This window comes from Gobius niger (genome assembly GCF_951799975.1).
Source record: "Gobius niger genome assembly, chromosome: 8".
Classification (NCBI taxonomy): domain Eukaryota; kingdom Metazoa; phylum Chordata; class Actinopteri; order Gobiiformes; family Gobiidae; genus Gobius; species Gobius niger.
Window position 1 is genome coordinate 35,101,030 of NC_136859.1, and position 21,332 is coordinate 35,122,361.

The window sequence follows — 21,332 nt, forward strand, 5'->3', positions numbered from 1 at the left end:
TTCATGCGAAAGACTGAGGGCGGAGCACTTAGGTCGCCATGCTCCCACCATAGAAACCGTAAGTAGTCCTGGTCTTGAGGGGTCACATGAAACTGGTGAAACATACGTTCCACGTCGCACATTACAGCTACTGAGCCCTTCCTGAACCTACAGAGCACTCCCACCAAGGTGTTGGTAAGGTCAGGTCCTGTAAGCAGGTGCTCATTCAGTGAGGTGTCTTGATATTGTGCAGAGCCATCAAAGACTACGCGTATCTTGCCGGGCTTTTGGGGGTGGTATACCCCATGGTGGGGAATATACCAGGCAGGGGTATTACAGAGTTCCTTCTCTGGTACTTTCTCTGCGTCACCACGTGCGATTATGTCCTTCATGAAATTTACATAGTCCGTGTAGTACCTTTGGTCCTTCTTGAATCTGCGTTCGAGACTGCTTAAACGTTGCATTGCACTTGACTTGTTATTGGGAAGATTTGGTCTGTCGCTTTTGAAAGGCAGCGGCATTTCATAATGTCCGTCCTGCTTTTGTTTGATTCCTTCATGTAGCTTTGTGAGGAAGCGAAGATCTTCTTGTGAAATGCTTGTCTCTTCCACTGCTCTTTCTGTGAAGTCTGATTCGAGTGCTTTGATTACATCCGGAAATGTTACTTCCTTAACTTGTGTCTTACAGATGTAATGAACTTCATTCTTTAGCTTGTTATTTGACTCAGTCTCTGGTATTACTTGTCTTACAATGATGCGGTGACTTACTCCAATCACATCACTGACTGCTTCACATGAATCACAGTAACTTATGATGCTCCAGCCTAAATCAGTTTTCTGGGCATATGGCTGGTTTTCTTCTCCACATACAACTTCTCTGGGCATCAAAGCTTGTGGGCAGTTGTACCCCAACAGAAGCCCTATTTCACAGTCCAGTGGTGGAGTAATATGTTCAGTGAGATGCTCCAAATGTGGCCAAACCCTCGCAGTGTCTGGAGTAGGAATGTGACTACGACTTGCAGGTATAAAGTCACGTGTGTAAGCAACTGGCACAGTAAGTTTCTTCTTAGAAAACAGTCCTCTTATTTGTAGAGCTTCAAGTTTTGTGCATGGGACAGTTGTTTTCTTAGATGACATTGTAGATAGTTTGAGCTTGACTTGAGTTTTGTTTGTGTCCAAGTTGTCTGCTACTTCATTGAGAATGAATGATAAATCACTCTGTGTGTCCAGCAGAGCATAGACAAGTACTTCCTTGCTTGGTTCACTGTGTGTGGATACATAGACAGGTACTATTGCAGATGTCTGAGTATTATTACTTTCATGAGTCACTCTGTTAGATGTGCTTTCATTGACCGTGTCCTGTGCCTGTGTCACTTGTTGCTTGGTTTCTTTTTGTTCACTTACTTGTGGCTCTTTATGTTGTTCTTTCGTTGTCTCTTGTCTTTGTTTTTCTTCATGCAAGCAAGTGGGATGGCGTTTGGAACATGTGCTGCATGTCATTCTTGGAGAGATGGCCAGTGTTTAAACAGCCAAAACATAGTCTTTCACTTTGAATGAACTTAACTCTCTCAGTTACTGGTTTCTCAGTGAACTTCCTACACTTGTGTAAACTGTGTCCTGCCTTTTTACAAAAGACACAGGAGACCGTGCCCCTTTCAGTAGAGTTGGTTGTGAAGATTTTTGCTGTATCTTGTCTCTTCTGAAGGGGTGTAAACTGAGGTTTTGTCTTGGGTTTGTCAAAGTCACTTTGTCTTATGGCTTGGAATGATGTAATGGGATTGTATGCAATACTTGCCTCCATTGACAGGAAAGTAACAAAGTAACTGAAACGTGGAAACTGTTTGCGCTCCAGTTGGTACTCAGTGGCTTTTCGATTCCATCTGTTACTTAACCAGTCTGGCAGTTTAGTAGCAAGTCTTTGGTTCTCAATACCATCATTGAGGACGTTCAGATTCTCATTATTAGTCATTGCAGATTGACAGCTTTGTAAAAAGTCCACAAATTTTCTTAACTCTGCACTATCTTTTCCAGTGATTTTTGGCCAGGAGTGTAACTTGTCCCTAAAGGCCTTAGCAATGACAAAAGGCTCACCGTAACGTTCATTGAGCATATTCCATGCTGCTTCATATGAATCTTCAGAGCCAATCAGGAAGTAGCCATCTAAGGCTTCTTTAACAGAACCACCAACATACTTCTGTAGGAAGAATATCTTTTCTGCAGTGGGAATGTTCTTTCTCTCTATTAGAGTTTGAAAAGACGACTTCCAATGCTTAAACTTAAGTGGATCCCCACTAAATACTGAGGGTTCTGGGATAGGTAGTCTATTAGGTAGCCAACAGGCAATAGCCTGTTGGCTGGCATAGCTTCTGCCAAAACCTTTACAAGCTCACTTGTACTCTCATGAGTGATGCTTGACTCTCTTGGTGGTCGTAAGGGCTGATAAGTAGTGTTCTTGAGCTCTGCTGCCTGTACATTTGCAGGATTTAGAGTGAAACTTTCTTGCTTTACTGAAAAGTAGTCTTCATCATAAACTATTGTAGTTTTGCTTTCGCTGCATTGAATCTTTTTAGATTTTCCAGTCTTTCAATTTCTCTTTTCAAGTCCTCAAGCGACTTTCTCCTTGCAGCACTTTCTTCTTGTTGTCTCTTTATCAACTTGCGCTCAGTTTCCTCCTTCTCCTCTAGGAGGCGCTGTGACACTGCAGCTGCTTCTTGTTCTGCAGTTATGCGTTTGTCTTCTTCTTCGAGCATTTGCACTCTTTCTCTATGTCTCTCTTGTTCAGTCATTATGTGCAACACAGCCTTTGTAGCTTCATACTCTGCAGCAGCTTCTTGTCTTTTGGCTGAAGAGGCATTAGAAACAACTGTATTGGCCTTAGACAGACTATGAACTGAACTACTAACAGAGCTAGAAGATGTAAATATAGAACTAGCATCAGGCCATACAATCTCTTGCTTTTCTCCTTCAATGTGAGATTTAGCGTTTTTCACAACTGCGTCAGTCACTGATGTGCACTTGTCTATCTTGGAACGCATGTTATGTGGTGGGCCATCAATTGTTCTATATTCATCATAAACATCATTAAGCTCAGCTACTTCTCTTTGAACAGTGTCTATATGTCTTTCAAGAATGTCCACTGGATCTCCCTTTATCACAGATTTTTTAGCAACTTTAATCAATGCCAGATGGAAATCTGTCATAAATGCTGTCAAAGTGACGTTGCAGCCCTTGCAACTTTTTCTTATGAAATTCTTTTCCTTTTTCTGAAAGTGTGCGAGGCCTTTCACTTTTACGCTGCTCAACTCTTACTGTTTGCTCTAAGGTTTCTTCAATTTGCTCTTCTTCTGCAGCTTGTTCTGCAACTTCAATTTCTGTTTCATTTGTTTCTGACATTTTGGCTTTCTTGAAACGTTATACTTAATACTTAATGAAAATGTCCCTTTTAACTTATTAACTTGACTTGAGAAATTAATTTTGAACTTGGTTGCATTAATTCCCTTCTTGTTACCTTGTTTTGCTGTTGTTGTCAGGCTTAACACAGTTCCTTATTGTTTCCACCTCCTTGTGTCACTTTTCCAAACATAACTTAAATGTCTGGCTTCTGGACTTCTTGATGAGGTAGCAACTGGTGAACGCGCGTCTCCATAAACATTTGCAGCAGCTTGGTCCTTGGTGCAATGACACGATGTCGCCACCAGGAGCCCGGGAATCATGCAGGTCCGAGTTCGACTATCACTTCCACCTCGTCTTACTACTTAAAAAGTCAATAAGAGTTCTTTATACTGATGACTTGAGAATGTTTAATGCTGTTCACAACTTGAGCTTGATCACAACACCATCACAGTCGTCACCGACGCCACCGTCGAACTAAAAGGTGCAACATAAAAATACCATGAGCTACAATAAGGTAAAAATAAAGACATAAAATTGTATAAATAATACACAAACATACCTCGCTGGCTGACCCATAACCACAAGGCAGAAATGAGGTCTTATGCTGTCTCACTGTTTTTCATGCTTGGGGGTGTGCAACACACTAAAATGCCCCAGCGGAACCAACATAACAAAAAAATGTTCCTACCAAGGAATATTCAAATAAATGTCCTAGTGACATGGAAAAATATGCTTAAGGCAAAATAAAATATCTAAAACAAAAGAATGGCAGTAAAAGGGTGGATGTTAAGCATTATTTGCAGGATGCTTCTGTAGAGGACGAGGTGCTACTGGAGAAAACTGTAACCGAGTTATTTCATTTTTTGATTTCTTGTGAACCAATTTTGAAATTGTAGATGCGTAGTTGTAAATTAGTAAAAACAATGAAAAATCCCAATTACATGCTACCCAAAAAATGCAATTGCAGGCTGTAAAGTAAATATATAATTTATTCATAATGATGTATTACGGGTACCTTTTACTTTCTGTGGCAAATTATTGCATGTTTTAGTTTTTATAAAGGACAAATATAATTAAAATTAATGGCACATTGTTGCATGTATATGTCATTCCAGACTAATTTTGACCGTATTATTAGGCCCGAGCGGCCTGCCGTCGCAAGGGCCTATTGTAATCGTAATCACAGCGCAGTGCGCGCAGCGCACTGAACCTAAGTGCGCGGAGCGCACAAAAACAGCGCGAAGCGCTGTCCCCATGTCAACCGTAAACTCACCATGTAAAACAGTGAAGCCCACACCGGAGGTGTGGGCCCTTTATACTTATTATTGCATTAAAATGAATGGGGGTATATAGTGTGAATGGGGGTATATAGTGGATGACGAGCGCGAAGCGCTCGTCATCCACCCAGGACCCCCACGGATGCGTGCGGATCGTTGAAAGCTTTCCAAAAATGTATAATATGATATCGTCGCGAAAGCGACGATATTGTTTTTGTAAAAAATATTATTAGGCCCGAGCGGCCTGCCGTCGCAAGGGCCTATTGTAATCGCAATCACAGCGCAGTGCGCGCAGCGCACTGAACCTAAGTGCGCGGAGCGCACAAAAACAGCGCGAAGCGCTGTCCCCATGTCAACCGTATACTCACCGTGTAAAATAGTGAAGCCCACACCAGAGGTGTGGGCCCTTTATACTTATTATTGCATTAAAATGAATGGGGGTATATAGTGTGAATGGGGGTATATAGTGGATGACGAGCGCGAAGCGCTCGTCATCCACCCAGGAACCCCACGGATGCGTGCGGATCGTTGAAAGCTTTCCAAAAATGTATAATATGATATCGTCGCGAAAGCGACTATATTGTTTTTGTCGGAAATATTATTATTCTTTCTTTCTTTCTTCTTCTTCTTTCTTCTTCTGCTCTTTGAGCAGGAATTTGACCCCCTGAACATAGTCGAAAACTCACCAAACTTTGCCCAAAATTCAGGTTCGGTGAAAAATTAATTAAAATGTGTGTTTCATATTGGGGAAAAAATAAATGGCGCGACAGCGCCACCTACAAAAGTGAAAATACATTACGCCAATGGGGGAGGGGCCGAAGTAAACTTTGTCGTAGAGCGACGAGATTCGGTACAGATATTCGTCATGTGACGACTAAAAAAAAATATTATTGTGGCCACGCCCCCTGACAAACCAGAAGTCCGCCATTTTGACAGGAAGTCCTGAGAATGCTGAGTCAGCGTTTTCGCTGACATCGCATTTTAACGAACTCCTCCTAGGGCGTTTCACCAAATGAGCTCAAAATCGCTCCAGCTCATCTCGAGATGTGGGGCATCAAAAGTTATCCAAATTTTTTGGCTAAGTTTTACGGTTTGTTTGCGGCGAAGCCGCAATCTTTACGAAGAATTTTGCGATTCATCAAAAACTAAAAATCGCTCCCATTCGCATAAACAAACTCCGATTAAAAATCGGAAATAACCATTTTATTGACCTTTCACCCCTGGACACAACAAATGTGAAAAAGTGACATTGGGCGCTATAGCGCCCCCTCCAGGTGCAGAAGAAAAAATGCATTATGGGAAAAAAATTTGTTTGTCGGAAATGGATGAAATTCGGTACAAAAATAGTTGATGGCATCCCGATCCAAAAAGCCAATGAGACCCATATCGTATTTTGTACGGTGTTGCCATGGTGAATCAAAATACATTGCGTCTATGGAGGCGGGACCAACCGGGGCCAAGGTCAACTTTGTCGTAGAGTGACGAGATTCGGTACAGATATTCGTCATGTGACGACAAACAAAAAATATTATTGTGGCCACGCCCCCTGACAAACCGGAAGTCCGCCATTTTGACAGGAAGTCCGGAGAATGCCGAGTCAGCGTTTTCGCTGACATCGCATTTTAACGAACTCCTCCTAGAGCGTTTCACCAAATGAGCTCAAAATCGCTCCAGCTCATCTCGAGATGTGGGGCATCAAAAGTTATCCAAATTTTTTGGCTAAGTTTTACGGTTTGTTTGCGGCGAAGCCGCAATCTTTACGAAGAATTTTGCGATTCATCAAAAACTAAAAATCGCTCCCATTCGCACAAACAAACTCCGATTAAAAATTGGAAATAACCATTTTATTGACCTTTCACCCCTGGACACAACAAATGTGAAAAAGTGACATTGGGCGCGATAGCGCCCCCTCCAGGTGCAGAAGAAAAAATGCATTATGGGAAAAAAAATTGTTTCTCGGAAATGGATGAAATTCGGTATAAAAATAGTTGATGGTATCCCGATCAAGAAAGCCAATGGGACCCATACCGTAATTTGTACGGTTTTGCCATGGGAATGACCGGGAACCCCCATATTATTCCAATGGGATGGACACATAAATATCACATTATACACCATCACGGCGCGTTAGCGCCCTCTGTCAGCAGCGTGTGGACAGTAGTAATTGAAGTAAGGCCCGTAAGGGCTGTCCAATGCTGCTTGTGAAATAAAAAACATTATGGGCGCGCTAGCGCCCTCTGGAGTTTGGAACCATTATTCACATGGAGAGGCCCGCCCCCTGATAAACCGGAAGTCCGCCATTTTGACAGGATGTCTGGAAAATGCCGAGTCAGCGTTTTCGCTGATGTCGCATTTTAACAAACTCCTCCTAGGGCGTTTCACCAAATGAGCTCAAAATTGCTCCAGCTCATCTCGAGATGTGGGGCATCAAAACTTATCCACATTTTTTGGCTAAGTTTTACGGTTTGTTTGCGGCGAAGCCGCAATCTTTACGAAGAATTTTGCAATTCATTGTAAACTAAAAATTGCTCCCATTTGCGCAACAAACTCCGATTAAAAATCGGAATTTGGGTTGGAGCTGTTTCTCACATGGAGAGGCTAACATTTTACCTGAGAAAGGTAAAATGCACTGTCCCCCATTCATACGTAATCTCATCATCTCAGTGACCAAACATATTGTTGTTGCTGGAAAGTGCCACTCAGTCACGTTGAGCTTATTATTAGTTTTTTTTACAATAATCTTTGAACATTTATGGGAAAATACATTGACCTAATTTCATACATGTTGACAGAAAATCCTGAACATTGTGATAGATTTTAGCCAAAAATCAAGACAAATGAAATATATCAGCACTTTTGGATGCCTTCATGAGAAAGTCATGTGACGTTAGTGCTGAGAGAGAAGACGCTGGACCTTGGGATACGTTTTTTCATATGGATAGGTCCAGCCATAAACCAATAGTAATCATGGTTACCACAAAAAAATTCGTAACTGTGCCAACTTGATTTTAAATTGTAGGCTGTTTTTGTGACATCATGAGAACACAACCTAATGATGCAATTTTTGTTTTAGAAGTAGAAAAGATAAGACAGATCTTTATACAATGGAACCATAGACCAGAACACTGATGGAGCTCACTAAAGTGCACTCAGTCTCTACCCCGTTCATCCCAATACCAAACATGAGTTTATTTTAAAAGTACACCTTCAGTTGTAAAAGGATTACAAACACAACTGTTATTGCACTTTGGGCCATGTTTCCACTGATCGTGGGTTAACCTTTTATGCAGCCCGTTTGTGTGGGCCCTGGGATTTTGGAGTCTGCCTGAGGAGAGAGTGGGGAAGAGAGTTTCCTGGGTGAGTGGGATCCTGCAGTACATTATGTTGGTTGCACGTGTGAGGAGTCGAGTGGCGTAGATGTCGTCCAGGTTTGTCAGAGCGGAGCCCAAGATCCTGTCTGCTGTCCTTATCACGCACTGCAGGTCCTTCTCAGCAGCAGCTCGCATACCATGCTGTGCAGCAGTATGTATGTAAGCAGTATGCTTTCTATGGTAAAATGATAGGCGAAAGTGATCCTGAAAAGTGACCCTACAAGTTGTGTAAAGTGCCGATTATTTGAAATAAAAATATCAGGTATTGGGACTTTAATAATGCAGGTGTTTACACTGACATGAAGTCTGAGACCCTCTCCACCTCCACCCCATCAGTCCACAGACCACTGTGAGGCGTTTTCTCGTTCTCTCCCAAAATCAATTATGACATCTTTTGTTTTCTTTGTGTTCAGAAGTTGCAGCTAAAATGGCAGGAAACAATATAAAAGACCTGACAGTATTTGACCATTTAAGATAAACATGACATGTATCTGAAACACTTAATCTGCTCTATATGTCTGTGAATTCTTTCATCTGCTGCCTTTGTAATTTGTCATAAAATTTCTACACCAGAAAAATAACCAAGCCTTGAAAGTAAGCAAGTGTAACAAAACATTTATTGAGTTGAATAAGTCTTTAAATTGACATTGACAAATCATTTATAGATATGTTTCAAACAATAGCAACTGTCGCTTAAAATACACAAAACATTTTCAATTTCTGTCACATTATTACAAAATAACTACATTTTAAAAAAGCTTGTGAATACATTCAAACCTATTTACATCATACACAACAACAAAAAATGAGGATAAATCAGTGAACACTTCATTGTAGTTTAATTTAATATTATCTGAACCACTCTTGGTCTGGCCTGTCACCTAGAACCTATTTGCCCTGGGAGTCCCTACAGAGGCATAAAGCCCCTCACAACATAGCTCCTAGGATCCTTCAGGCGCTCAAACCTCTCCACCACGATAAGGTGGTGGTTCAAGGAGAGGAAAATTTATTAACATTATTAGTGTCATTACAATCGAATACATGATTTACATTCTGCTATCAATAATACATTATAAAATACATAACATTACATAAATTACATAAAAATATACATTATAAATACAATTCATACATTATTATTTGGCATTTATATATACATTACATAATTTATCATTCGAGGGACCCTTTGAACCAGTCAGAATGGTTCAAGACCAGAGACAACAAACCTTACAGTATGTGTGCACGCATCACTGTAAAGGTACAACACACAATAAAGCCAAAACTAAATCAACAGCAACAACAATTACAACCGAAATCCCTAAAACTACAATGCCTAAATCAGCAAACACATGATCCAAAGCTAAGCAGTCTCTTCACAGACAGGTTTGTTTGTTCGCCTGCTTTACAAGTTTGGTTTTCCTCAGACACCTCCCTCTTCACATGATGTCACTGTGTAAAGGCTTGTAATCTTCTAATGTACTTTTGTCAGACAAAATGGGAAAACTTTAACTGCATGGTCACAGATAAGTTTTCCCAGTCTGACAAAATGACATTAGAAAACTACAAGACTGAGCACAGCTTCACCTAATAAAGAGAACGAGAGGAGGAAGACAAATATTGTAATGCATGATTCACAAAAAACCTGTCAGCAAAGAGAAAACCTCTGCAAATAAATATCTCAAAATACTCCATCACTGAATTTCCATGATCCAACATCTAAAGCTATCATCAAAACGAACCAACACATAAATATATACAACACTCGAAGTGTTTCCAAAGACAAACACACACAAAAGTCAAAATACATGATTGCTGCCAATTATGAAAATATTATATACAATTTTGACAAAGCCTGAATGCTCAATAATCAAGAGAGGAATGAACTGCTTGGGGCATGATGAAAAGGCATGGGAAGACAAAGTTGTAAGCAACAAAAGACAAGTCACATGTAAGGAACAATGTGATGAGCCGACACGACAAACAACAGCTGTCCATTTAAACTATAAAGTAAATTTAATCTAAACGCGGCATTTCAACGCACTTCCCCCTAAAAGAACAAACGATCCCTTCATGGTCGCTAAAGTATGTTGGCACAACTGAACAGTCAATGTCATACTCACTAGACTTCAGATAAAAATGATCAATTAATGTCCCTCTCTCAGTTGTGGGAGATGTAACGTATTGAACATATCCTCTTTCTACCATAAAATTGCAGAGACTTGTAGATTTCAATACGTCGTCATTAAAATCTCCCATCACAGCCACAGTGGCACAATGTGAGCTCAGCCAATTCAATAACCTGTCAAAGTTATATTTGAATAGAGACATGGGATAAGACGGTGGCCTGTAAATTACTGCTATGATGATTTGATGCTCTGCAAAATAATTAACTAAACACTCCAAATCGAAATCTCGTACTGTGATTTCATAGTTAAGGTTTTCCTCACAGTACATGCCAACTCCACCGTACTGTTGGCCACGTAAACTAACCAACGCTGTGTGGTTACTGCGCTGGTAAGAGATACTACGGGGACGACTATGGAAGGTATAACCTTCAATTTGACAACCATCAAAAGATGAGTCTACAGATAACCATGTCTCTACCACAGCGATACAGTTAGGCTGCAAAAGCTGTGTGCGTGAAGCTAAGTCAGACACATGCCGGGCTAATCCCTGTACATTCATAAAAAATACTGTCAAAACATGTGCCTCTTGTCTGTGCCAGGGCAAACTGTCGACCACAAAGGGAGGCAGGTTCTCTAACGCGGCTCTAATGTTGTCCTTGCAGTAAATGGCCTTTTCCGAAAAGTCTTGAATTACAAGACCCTCTAAACTTCGGACGCGACTTAAGGCCACATACGCCTGACCCGCGGTAAATATTTTCTTCAGGGACACCACAGCTTCATCTACAGTAACCCCTTGTACTTTGTGTACTGTACAGGCCCACGCGAGTTTAAGCGGAAACTGTCTACGCCTCTCGGTGCGTTTATTCACCTGTTCTTCAGCTGGTCCTATGCGGGTAGAACCAGTCAGGTCTGCAGGGGTACGGGTCTGTTTCCTTGTCTTCGCACTACTCTATCGTCATCAAATTTCACATAAATAGCTAAAGGAAACCTCTTGTTCTGGGGATCTTCGACTATATAAGTTACAATGCCACATACCCCATTTACTAGACCGTCAGAAAGATCTATGTTTTTACAAAGCATAACGCGTGCATTGACGCCGATATGCAGTGCCTCCGCCAAACTAGGTTTCATTTTTTTGGACTTATGGAAACACAGATGACCATGGAGTTCCTTAATTTTACCGGAGCCCTTATCAATCCCAAAATCCCGCGCCTCTATGGTCATCACCTCTGAACAAACGCTACTAAGCTTTCTTAAGTTATATTCCCCAACATGAACCCTCCTCGCGAAAATATGCAATACGTCGGGCTCTTCGCCTGTTTCACGACGCTTCAATATATCTATGTCGCTTTGGAGCATGGGTGTCCCTCTCGTGCGCACTCTTAACCGGTTTAAGAGGTCCGCGAAAGTACTATCCTGTTGTCTAACAACAGTTTTTAATTCCGCTACTTTAAACAAATCGTTGAAAAAATCGACGCCTACATTTTCTTTATACAGAACCTCCCCCCCCACAGGAGCTAACTGATAAAAATCCCCAACTGCAATAACGCAAACGTTTCCAAATTTAATCTCCTCATCCGTCTGTTTAATTTGACCCAAACGACCGTCAATCCACTCAAAAACCCTTTTGTCAACCATCGATATTTCGTCGATTACAACAATTTCAACATCGATGTATCTAGCGCGCAGTGTACTTAACTTTTCCTCTCCAAGCTTACCATACTTTGCTGGAGGATTCGCAGGGATAGAAAACGTCGTATGGATTGTCGCCGCCTCTAAGTTATACGCTGCTATCCCGGTCGGAGCCATTAATAAAACGCTAATGTTATCCGGACTATGACAAATAGGAGCCAATAACCGCGACGCTTCGTACTGAATAGCCCTAATCAGGTGACTCTTCCCAGTGCCAGCTCCACCTGATATAAATACGTGCAATGGCTCAGGGTTGTTACCGGCAACCTTATCTAAGCACCATTGCCGTATTTTGTAAAAAATTGACAGCTGTTGCTCATTCAGGCTTCGCAAAAGTGCAAGACCCTCTGGACGACTCATAACATTTGTCCTCTCCAAATGACAAATGTCCTCGTTCCTTACAGCCAAGTCAGGGATGGGCTCTTGCTCATGCTCAGAGAGGACCTCCTGCAACATCTCCCTAAACTCCTCCTTCGACTCCAACCTTTCAACTTCCAGCTCTGGGCAGAGATCGGCCCATGCCTCTTCCAAAAGCTCTTCAGAGTTCATTGCCTCTTGGATCTCATCCAGATCCTCAGCCTCCACTTCAAAACGACACCTATTCGCATCGACTATCGCCTTCACCGAATGCACCGACCCGTCACTATAGCGCACTTCCCCATTTTCATAAAAGTCCTTATATGTTTCGTATGGAGCCGGCTTAAGGTCGGCTTCATCGCGATACGGTAAAAACAATTGAAGGATGCTTAGATGGAATAACTCTGAATCTTTTGTCTCTGAAAACCGTGCATACCTAACAATTGCAGGCTTGGTGTTCTGCCGTTTAGCGACAGCACCTAAAGAATTTAGTAAAGGAATAGCCTTTTGACAAGTATCTGTTTGACTAAGTACACGGTATTCAGATACAAAAGAAGCAATACACATGTCATTAAAAGTACTATCGTTTGGCCTACTCTTAAAGCGATCTATAATGTTGGTCATCCAAATATCGTCCGCAGCCGAATCACCATCTAACTGACTGATAGGTTTGCTCAATCTAACAATGTTGTTTCCCGTCGGAATGAATTCTACTTTACGTGAGAATTCCTTAAGGTGCATGTTTGTAACGCGATAAACAGCTTCCTGCGCAGAGACATCCCGATTATGCAAATAAACGCGTCCTAACTTTTTCAATGCCTCTTTTGCACTAACATTATCTTTGGAAGCTTCTTTTTGGGCAGCGCCCAAGAGCAAACCCATCTCCCTCTCTGCCTTAGAAATATATGAAATTATATAAACTATACACGCCCACGCATCTACAACAAACTGAATATCCATATTCGCATCCCAAGCATCCAACAATTTCGTGTTATAATTATTAATCCAAACTTCCTCAATCCCCCGCTTTAAAACTACATGAGTGTGACCGCCTAAAGCCTGGTACACCATTTCAAACGAGTCCTGTGTTAAACCGGCAGCTGCAAACAATGACTCCACACTATCAATGGGAACATTCTCATCTACAATAGCATCTTTAAGTGCAGTCATAAACGCCACAGCTTCCTCTTTAGGCATAATCGGTTCGCTCTCCGGGTCTACTTTTTTAATAAATGTGCGCATGGACGGAGGACGCGGGAAATTAAAGCGACACTTCTTTTTTCCCTTTTTACACGTTTTTGAGTGACGCTTTGAATGCTGCTGCACTGAAGTAACTTTTTCCAATAATTTTGGATCAGAGGGTAATTCACAACTAATGTACTTGTCAATAAAGTCAATTACCTCCTCGTCTGTATTAACTCCTAGCTTGGGGGCGTCTCTAACCCAATATAAACAGTGGACGTGAGGGCTTCCGCGCTGCTGAAACTCTACACGATAAAAGGAATCTATAATTTCGCCTATCGGGTGAGCCGGGGACTTCAGGACGGTATTTTGAAATCTATGCCACCGTTGATCAAACATACGGGCGACAGTTGTGGGGTGGCGACGCAAAAGATCACATCTGTCTGCCCAATTTAAGTCCTCTACGCTCCTGGTACTACCTTCTATTTTTAACAGGGCCTCGAGGACTTCTGGCCAACGCATATCTGCCGAACTAAATGAACAAAACCATGTTGGAATACCAAGCTGGCGCACCATCGCGATTAAGTCTTTGAGTGTGGCTTGCCAGTATGGGGGCGTGCCTCTAATAGGCTTTAAAAAACGATAACCACTATCAAACTGTAATAAATTTTCCAAAGATTCTTCTTCTGCAGCAGCATTACCCGAACCCTGACACGCATGTCCCTTTCGCAAAGCTATGGAGACCTTCGATACAACCTGCTCTACTTCCAACATGTACAGAGCCATGAATAGAAATTTGAGATTACGCGCGAAACGACCGTCCGCGTGCAATAGTCTGTTAATGAAATACCGGCACAAAGTAATACGAACAGGCCTACGGGTGTGAAACGTATTACGCCCAAAGGGGAACTCTTTTGGGAAGCATTTAGCCTTATTTTCCTTATCAGTGAGCAAGCTAACTGGACTGTTCCCCTCTGCCGGAGCCAAATTCAGTACACCCTGGAAGTAGTGGTCAAGAGCCTCCTGAGCCATATCTGCAGGCATAAAGAAGGTGTCCTGGAACATACAATGACGCTGACGGTCATGGAGATGCTCATCATCTAAATCTTCATCCTCTCCCTGTGCTGCCTGTCCCTGTGCTGCCTGTCCCTGTGCTGCCTGTCCCTCTCCTTCCTGTCCCTGTGCTGCCTGTCCCTCTCCCCCCTGTCCCTTCGTCTGTCCCTTTGCTACGCGTCCCTTCGCTGCGCGCCCCTTCGACGGCCGCCCCTTCGTCGGTCGCCCCTTCGTCGGTCGCCCCTTCGTCCCCTGTGCTTCCTGTCCCTGTGCAGCCCCCATCTGCCCCTGCGTTGCCTGTCCCTGCATCTCCTGTCCCTGCACCGACTGTCCCTGCACCGACTGTCCCTGTGCAGCCCCCATCTGCCCCTGCGTTGCCTGTCCCTGCACCGACTGTCCCTGTGCTTCCTGTCCCTGTGCAGTCCCCATCTGCCCCTGCGTTGCCTGCCCCTGCACCGCCTGTCCCTGCACCGCCTGTCCCTGACCCGCCTGTCCCTGACCCGCCTGTCCCTGCACCGCCTGTCCCTGCACCGCCTGTCCCTGCACCGCCTGTCCCTGCACCGCCTGTCCCTGCACCGCCTGTCCCTGACCCGCCTGTCCCTGACCCGCCTGTTCCATCGGTGTCGTCCCCGTATCCATAGCTTCCTCTTCCTGCCTCATGAACTCATTAACCCACTCTTCATCAAACTCTATGTCCAAATAATGCTGGTTGTTTGCTTTGAGAAAAGCTATCGCGCTCTTTATCCGACCCGTGTCGACGTATTGATATTCATAATGGCCTTTGTAAGTAAGTTTCCGCTTTAATTTCACAGGTAATAACCATCCGTCCATGCTACGACGCGGTAACAGCTTAGTGGTATCAATAATATTGGACGGCACACAGGTGGCCGGACCATGAGTCCCCCCTTGACCCCCTTTTGGCAGAGCGTACATCTGCATAAACACTATATTGAGCGCCACTAAATGCTGTTCGACTGTGTTCAAACACGCGAGTTCAGGAGGAATATCATCTAATTGTAAATTGTTTATTGAGCATTCAGCCGGCATTTGACCCTTTTTGAGTTTAGAGTTACAAGTGTAGCAGATCCACAAACTCCCTCTACAATCAGACAGCGGACACGGTGACGGACAACTCTTACTGCACGTATGTAAATAGGCATCTGAGATACAGGCCTCAGCAACAGCAGCACATTTCGGATCAACCATAAAATCATCCTTTCTACAAGGTAAGACCTGGTTGATAAATAATAATTTAAAGCACACGCAACAAATGTGTTCAGGACCGTGTTCAACTTCCCGCCAAAAGCGTTCCTTAACCAAATCAAAATTATCGGCCAATTGTTGCTTAATTTGCCTTTTACGATTTCTGTAAGCAACACGAGTTTGAGCTTTGTATTGCTCATCTTTGTGGTATTTCACTTTACTATAGGTTTTTACTTTCTGCCTATGTTTGGGACTATCTTTGTACTTCTGTTTACTGGCGGCCCTGACATCGTGTTTGTGCTTTAAGTTATCTTCATACTTTTTAATGCTAGCTGCCTTTTTCTTTTGTCTATACTCTGGATTAGCACAATATTTATCTTTATTTGCTGCCTTGATTGCCACTTTCCTTTTCTCTCTATAATCTACATCGTCTCTATATTTAAGATTGACTGCAGCACTGCTTGCAGCCTTCTTTTCCTCTTTATAAAATACATTCTCTCTATATTTAAGATTGACTGCAGCGCTGCTTGCAGACTTTTTTTGTTCTCTATAATCTACATTGTCTCTATATTTAAGATTTACTGCAGCCTTCTTTGCCTGTCTATAATCTACATCTTCTCTATATTTAACTTTGTCTGCAGTCTTCTTTCCCTCTCTATAATCTACATCTTCTCTATATTTAACTTTGTCTGCAGCCTTCTTTCCCTGTCTGTAATCTACATTATCACTATATTTAAGGTTGACTGCAGCTCTATTTGCAGCCTTCTTTCCCTGTCTATAATCTACATCGTCTCTATATTTAAGTTTGCCTGCAGCCTTCTTTTCCTGTCTATAATCTACATTTTCCCTATATCTACTTCTTAATGTTTCACGCAGTCTATCTTTAATTGTGGCATATTTGCTTTTTAAATTTCTATGCTTTTTGTTTTGAATGTACTTGGATAATTTACTGTGTTGTACATTCGTTTCAGTGTTTGGACTAACCACTGATTGGGCATCTGCCTGTCTAGACCTAGTGTTGTAACCCATAAGAATAGAACTATTAATTTGGCAGCTTCCGTAACAACTATGGGTCACAGGGTTTTTAACGCAAGTTACATTTTCATAATGAATATTGTTAATATTTTCGAGGTAGATGCCGCTGGTTGACAAAGGCCTGGTAGTACAACCATATTTAAGCCAACGTCCACTCAAAAACGTATATATATCTACACATAAAAGATCTGCTGTTGCTTGGATCTCTATCTCAGTGGCCCACGTGTTAACTCTATGCATATTACTATCGTTAATATACTGGGCCACAGAAGAGCAGCCATCGCGCAAAAGACTATTGTATTTTGATGCATTACTTTTAAGATGTTTAACGACCGCAAGTCTAAGTTTCCTATGATGTTTCTGCGTGCCACTAACAGCCTGCGAGATCGAGCGAAAGAAACAGTTACCGTCGGCAACGATTTTATCATTTGTACACGGCACATCTAACTTTAACGATCTCAAAGGATCTGTTGTTTCTGGTTCTGCTACAGCGAGTCTCTCATAGTCAATGTTAAGGTTCTCACACAGTGCCCTACAAACATTCTCCTGAAGAGGAATAAAATCAAGAGCATCATCTGTGGTACCGGTACAAACAACATCCCAATCAACATCACATTCACGATCATGTTTGGTCTTTTTAGGTGCGTGTGTGTGTTTGGGAACAGACGACGTTACTTTAACTGAGCTTTTACGCTTCGGCTTTTGGTCAGAAGTGTCAGGCTTCTGAGGCAAAATGACCTCAGACGCTTCACACTTCAGACCAACCACCACGACAACAACGCCCGTGATCTCAAACAACTTATATTCAAGTCCATAACACTCAGCTAACGCGCAAAAATGAGCATACACCTCATCCAGGCTGCTAAAGTAAACTACAACACTTTTACCATCAGGGTCAACCATCCCAGTCGCATTACGACTGTGTGAGTCCACCACCGCGTATCTACCGCCGTCTTTAATGACTGCACAAGTGTTGCCACACATCGTCAGTAGACATGCATCATAGTGTGCCAACATCTCTCCTAAACCACCATCTAAGGTGACCCAAGAACCAGAAACAATAAACTCATGCTCCACTACATTTGCAGCCCCAGCGACCGGCCGACTGAACTCAAACTCAAACGGTTGACCATCAATAACTGACTCTTTGGGCAAGTCAGAAGGTAGTAAGTTATCTTTCCCATTAGTCAGGTCGTTACCCCTAAGCTCTGTGTAAATAGCATCACCAATCTCTAAAGTCCTGTCTAAATCCTTTTGCTCCCATGTAAACACACTGGACACAGTGTGCCTAGCTAATGCCACCAGAGCTATGGCTGCACACTGCACCCCTCCATACGGGAACCTGCTATCAGCCTGATGAAAACTACCCCTAACACAACTCGGAATATCAACGGGAACGCTATCCTCCATAACTATATCAGAAAACACTACAACAGGACTATCAACTGGAACACTATCCTCCATAACTATATCAGCACCCACAACATCCAAATCATCACATTCACGTTCACGTTTCACCCTCTTACTTGTGAGTGTGCGTTTGGGAACAGACGACTTAGCTTTAACTGACCTTTTACGCTTTGGCCTTTGGTCAGAAGTGTCAGGCGTCTGAGGCAAAATGACCTCAGACGCTTCACACTTCAAACCAACAACCACAACAACAACACCTGTAATCTCAAACAACTTATATTCAACTTCATAACAATCAGCTAACGCGCAAAAATGAGCATATAAATCATCCAGGCTGCTAAAGTACAGTACAACGCTTTTACCATCAGGGTCAACCATCCCAGTCGCACTACGACTGTGTGAGTCCACCACCGCGTACCTACCGCTGTCTTTAATGACTGCACAAGTGCTGCCACACATCGTCAGTAGACATGCATCATAGTGTGCCAACATCTCTCTTAAACCACCATCTAAGGTCACACAGGTACCGGAAACAATCAGCTCACTCTCTAGTACATTTGCAGCCCCAGCGACCGGCTGACTGAACTCAAACTCAAACGGTTGACCATCAATAACTGACTCTTTGGGCAAGTCAGAAGCTAGTAAGAGCTCGTGCCCATGAGTCAGGTCATTATCCCTAAGCTCTGTGTAAACAGCATCACCAATCACTAAAGTCCTGTCTAAATCCTTTTGCTGCCATGTAAACACACTGGACACAGTGTGCCGAGCTAATGCCACCAGAGCTATGGCTGCACACTGAGCCCCTCCATACGGGAACCTGTCATCAGCCTGATGAAAACTACCCCTAACGCAACTCGGCATACCAACGGGAACGCTATCCTCCATAACTATATCAACACACGCTACAACAGGACTATCAACCTCCATCTCTACATCGCTACTACCAAACGTGATAAGGCTTTCACTATCACTAACATCCATGTCAGACTGTGCACAACAAATGCAAGACTTATCTGGGTCCCTGGCGTCAGAAGCGCTCTCCCCGTGGACAGCTGGTGGAATGCTGCGGCGTGGAGAAGGCTGACTGGCTGAAAGGGGGCTGGTCCTCTTCATCTACAAGTCACAAAGAAAACACATAACCATTAGACATCTCTCAAACTAAAGCGGATCTCACTCTGTTCAGTGTAGCTGCTTTTGAAAATGATACATAAAAATCATCATCTCACCTGGTCCACGAAGACCACTGGGGCGTCGGGGGAACTGGTGAGTGATGCTCCTGGAATCACCCCCACATCCACGAACTGCAGCTGCAAAAAGAATAACGGGTTAGATGCTATTCCGTGACAGATCATAGAACGTCAATTAATAAAAAGTACACACACCTCGTCCTCCAGGAAGCCGTCCAGGATGACCACGCTGGTAGGTGACGTTCCTGGTGTCACCTCCACGACAGCTGCCGCCACCTAGAGGACAACATTTGTTAATAATCAAAGAAGTTACAATGTATAAACTTATTCAGCCACTTTAAACGACACTGACCTGGTACTCCTCCATAGTAGACACGGAGCTGGCAGATGAGCCGGGTCTCACCGCCACAACCTCTTGTGCTGCCCGCGCCTACAATAAACAAAATAACAAATATACATTAATTTCTTTAGAATGTATAAAGAGCACAGCCTTAAAAACACCTACCTGCCGCGTGGGCCGGCGTCTCTTTGGGGCAGCACGCTTGCGACGCCTCGCCCGAGACGTCTAAAAAAAAAAAACGTGTTATTTCACCAGCTCAGAAATCATGATTAAACAACAACATTTCACACATGATCTGATACTTACCTTCTTTCCCGAAGGAAAGGAGCCGATGCCCTGGCCACAGCCGCCGTGAGATGGAGAGAAGCGCTCCATCTCCACCAGCATGGCAGGGCTGAAGAGGCAAGGCGACAGGGGAAAGGAGAACACGGTCTCCACCTCAAAACAAAGGAAACAGACAGTTTAGTTACAGCACTCACAATCTAACCATAGCTTTATAGAGTAGAACACTAACCTCCTGCGCCTGCAGCAGTCCCTTGGGGCTCACGGGGGAGATCCCAGGCTGAGTGACAGAGATAAACACAAAGCAGTCAGTAAAATGCAACTTCAGTTAACAATGCTTTAACAAAACAGGAACAGTTTCTCACCTTGCTGCCCCGTCGAACCTCGGTCCACTCAGGAGGGGGTGGAGGTGGCACGGGCGGCGGCTCGGGCACCTCCACTCTTGGGGAAACCCTCCTGGTGACCGGGCGGGGCGGGGGAGGAGACACCGGCGCAACAGCGGCAGCGTCATCCAGCTCCAGCTGCATGTAGCACGCCTGCCACAGCAGCTGGACGAGGATGGGCATGCCAAAGTCGTCGCTCAGGTGAGTCTGAAACACATCATTCACCCACGTTAAATAAAACAACAGTCATTAAAATGGTCAACTTTAAAGAGAGAGACTGTACTTACACCATCCCTGGCCCACAGATGCCCATCGCTCCGGGGAAACTTGTGTGCTACACGGAAGTAGCGGATCCCTAAAACAGATGTTAGCAACAAAAAGAACATGTTAAAGTATGCGCCACTCTAAGGAAAATAGTGATGACAGTTGCATTTTTTATACATACCCATGCCGACAGCGATGCGGTGGTACGCCTGCCGAAGGAGGGTCTGAATCTCCACCCCAGCGCTAAGCCGAGGTGGAAAATCCACGACACACACCTACGAACACAAAATTACAATTTAGACATGTTAAATACAATAATGAAGTACTTTCAGACCTCATAGAAGTGAAGTACACACCTTGGGCCAGCGTCCACAGACGTAGGCCAGGAGCTGGCCGAACTCCCTCGCAGCCTGGTCCAACGTCCGGCACGTCGTCAGTCCGTTGCAGGGTGCCATCAGAACGACAAGAGCTGGCTCTGACAACAAGAGAAGGGTCAGAGGTCAAACGTGCTGAACTATATGAGACAAAGTCAAAAAAAAAAAAAAAAAAATTTTTTTTTTTTTTTTTTTAAAGTCAAAAATGTTGCTAGTACAACTGTACCCACCTCGGGGCAGGGTGGTCCCAGCCAGCTCCCTGTGGATGTGCGAGGGTCCACCACCAGGCGTCGCGCTGAAGCCGAAGGAATAGTGCCCCTCCTGCATCGGCACGTGCTGGTCCACGATGGCTCGCAGATGGGAGTTCCCGACAAGCAGAATGAACTAAGACCAAAAAAGAAACAATCTGTATTTAGTGATTGTCA

At 43.5% G+C, this 21,332-nt stretch overlaps 1 protein-coding gene across 1 annotated transcript in view; it reads right to left on the minus strand.

The window, feature by feature from the left end:
* Positions 1–19,662, minus strand: part of tbx20 (T-box transcription factor 20) — a 486,889-nt gene extending 467,227 nt beyond the window's left edge. The window contains exons 1-2 of the mRNA XM_079562256.1: positions 19,617–19,662; positions 19,460–19,540 (exon numbers count right to left, since the gene is read on the minus strand). Coding sequence (XP_079418382.1) covers positions 19,460–19,540; positions 19,617–19,631 — 96 coding nt within the window. The 5' untranslated portion in view covers positions 19,632–19,662. The remainder of the gene's footprint in view (positions 1–19,459; positions 19,541–19,616) is intronic.
* Between the last annotated feature and the right edge of the window lie 1,670 nt (positions 19,663–21,332).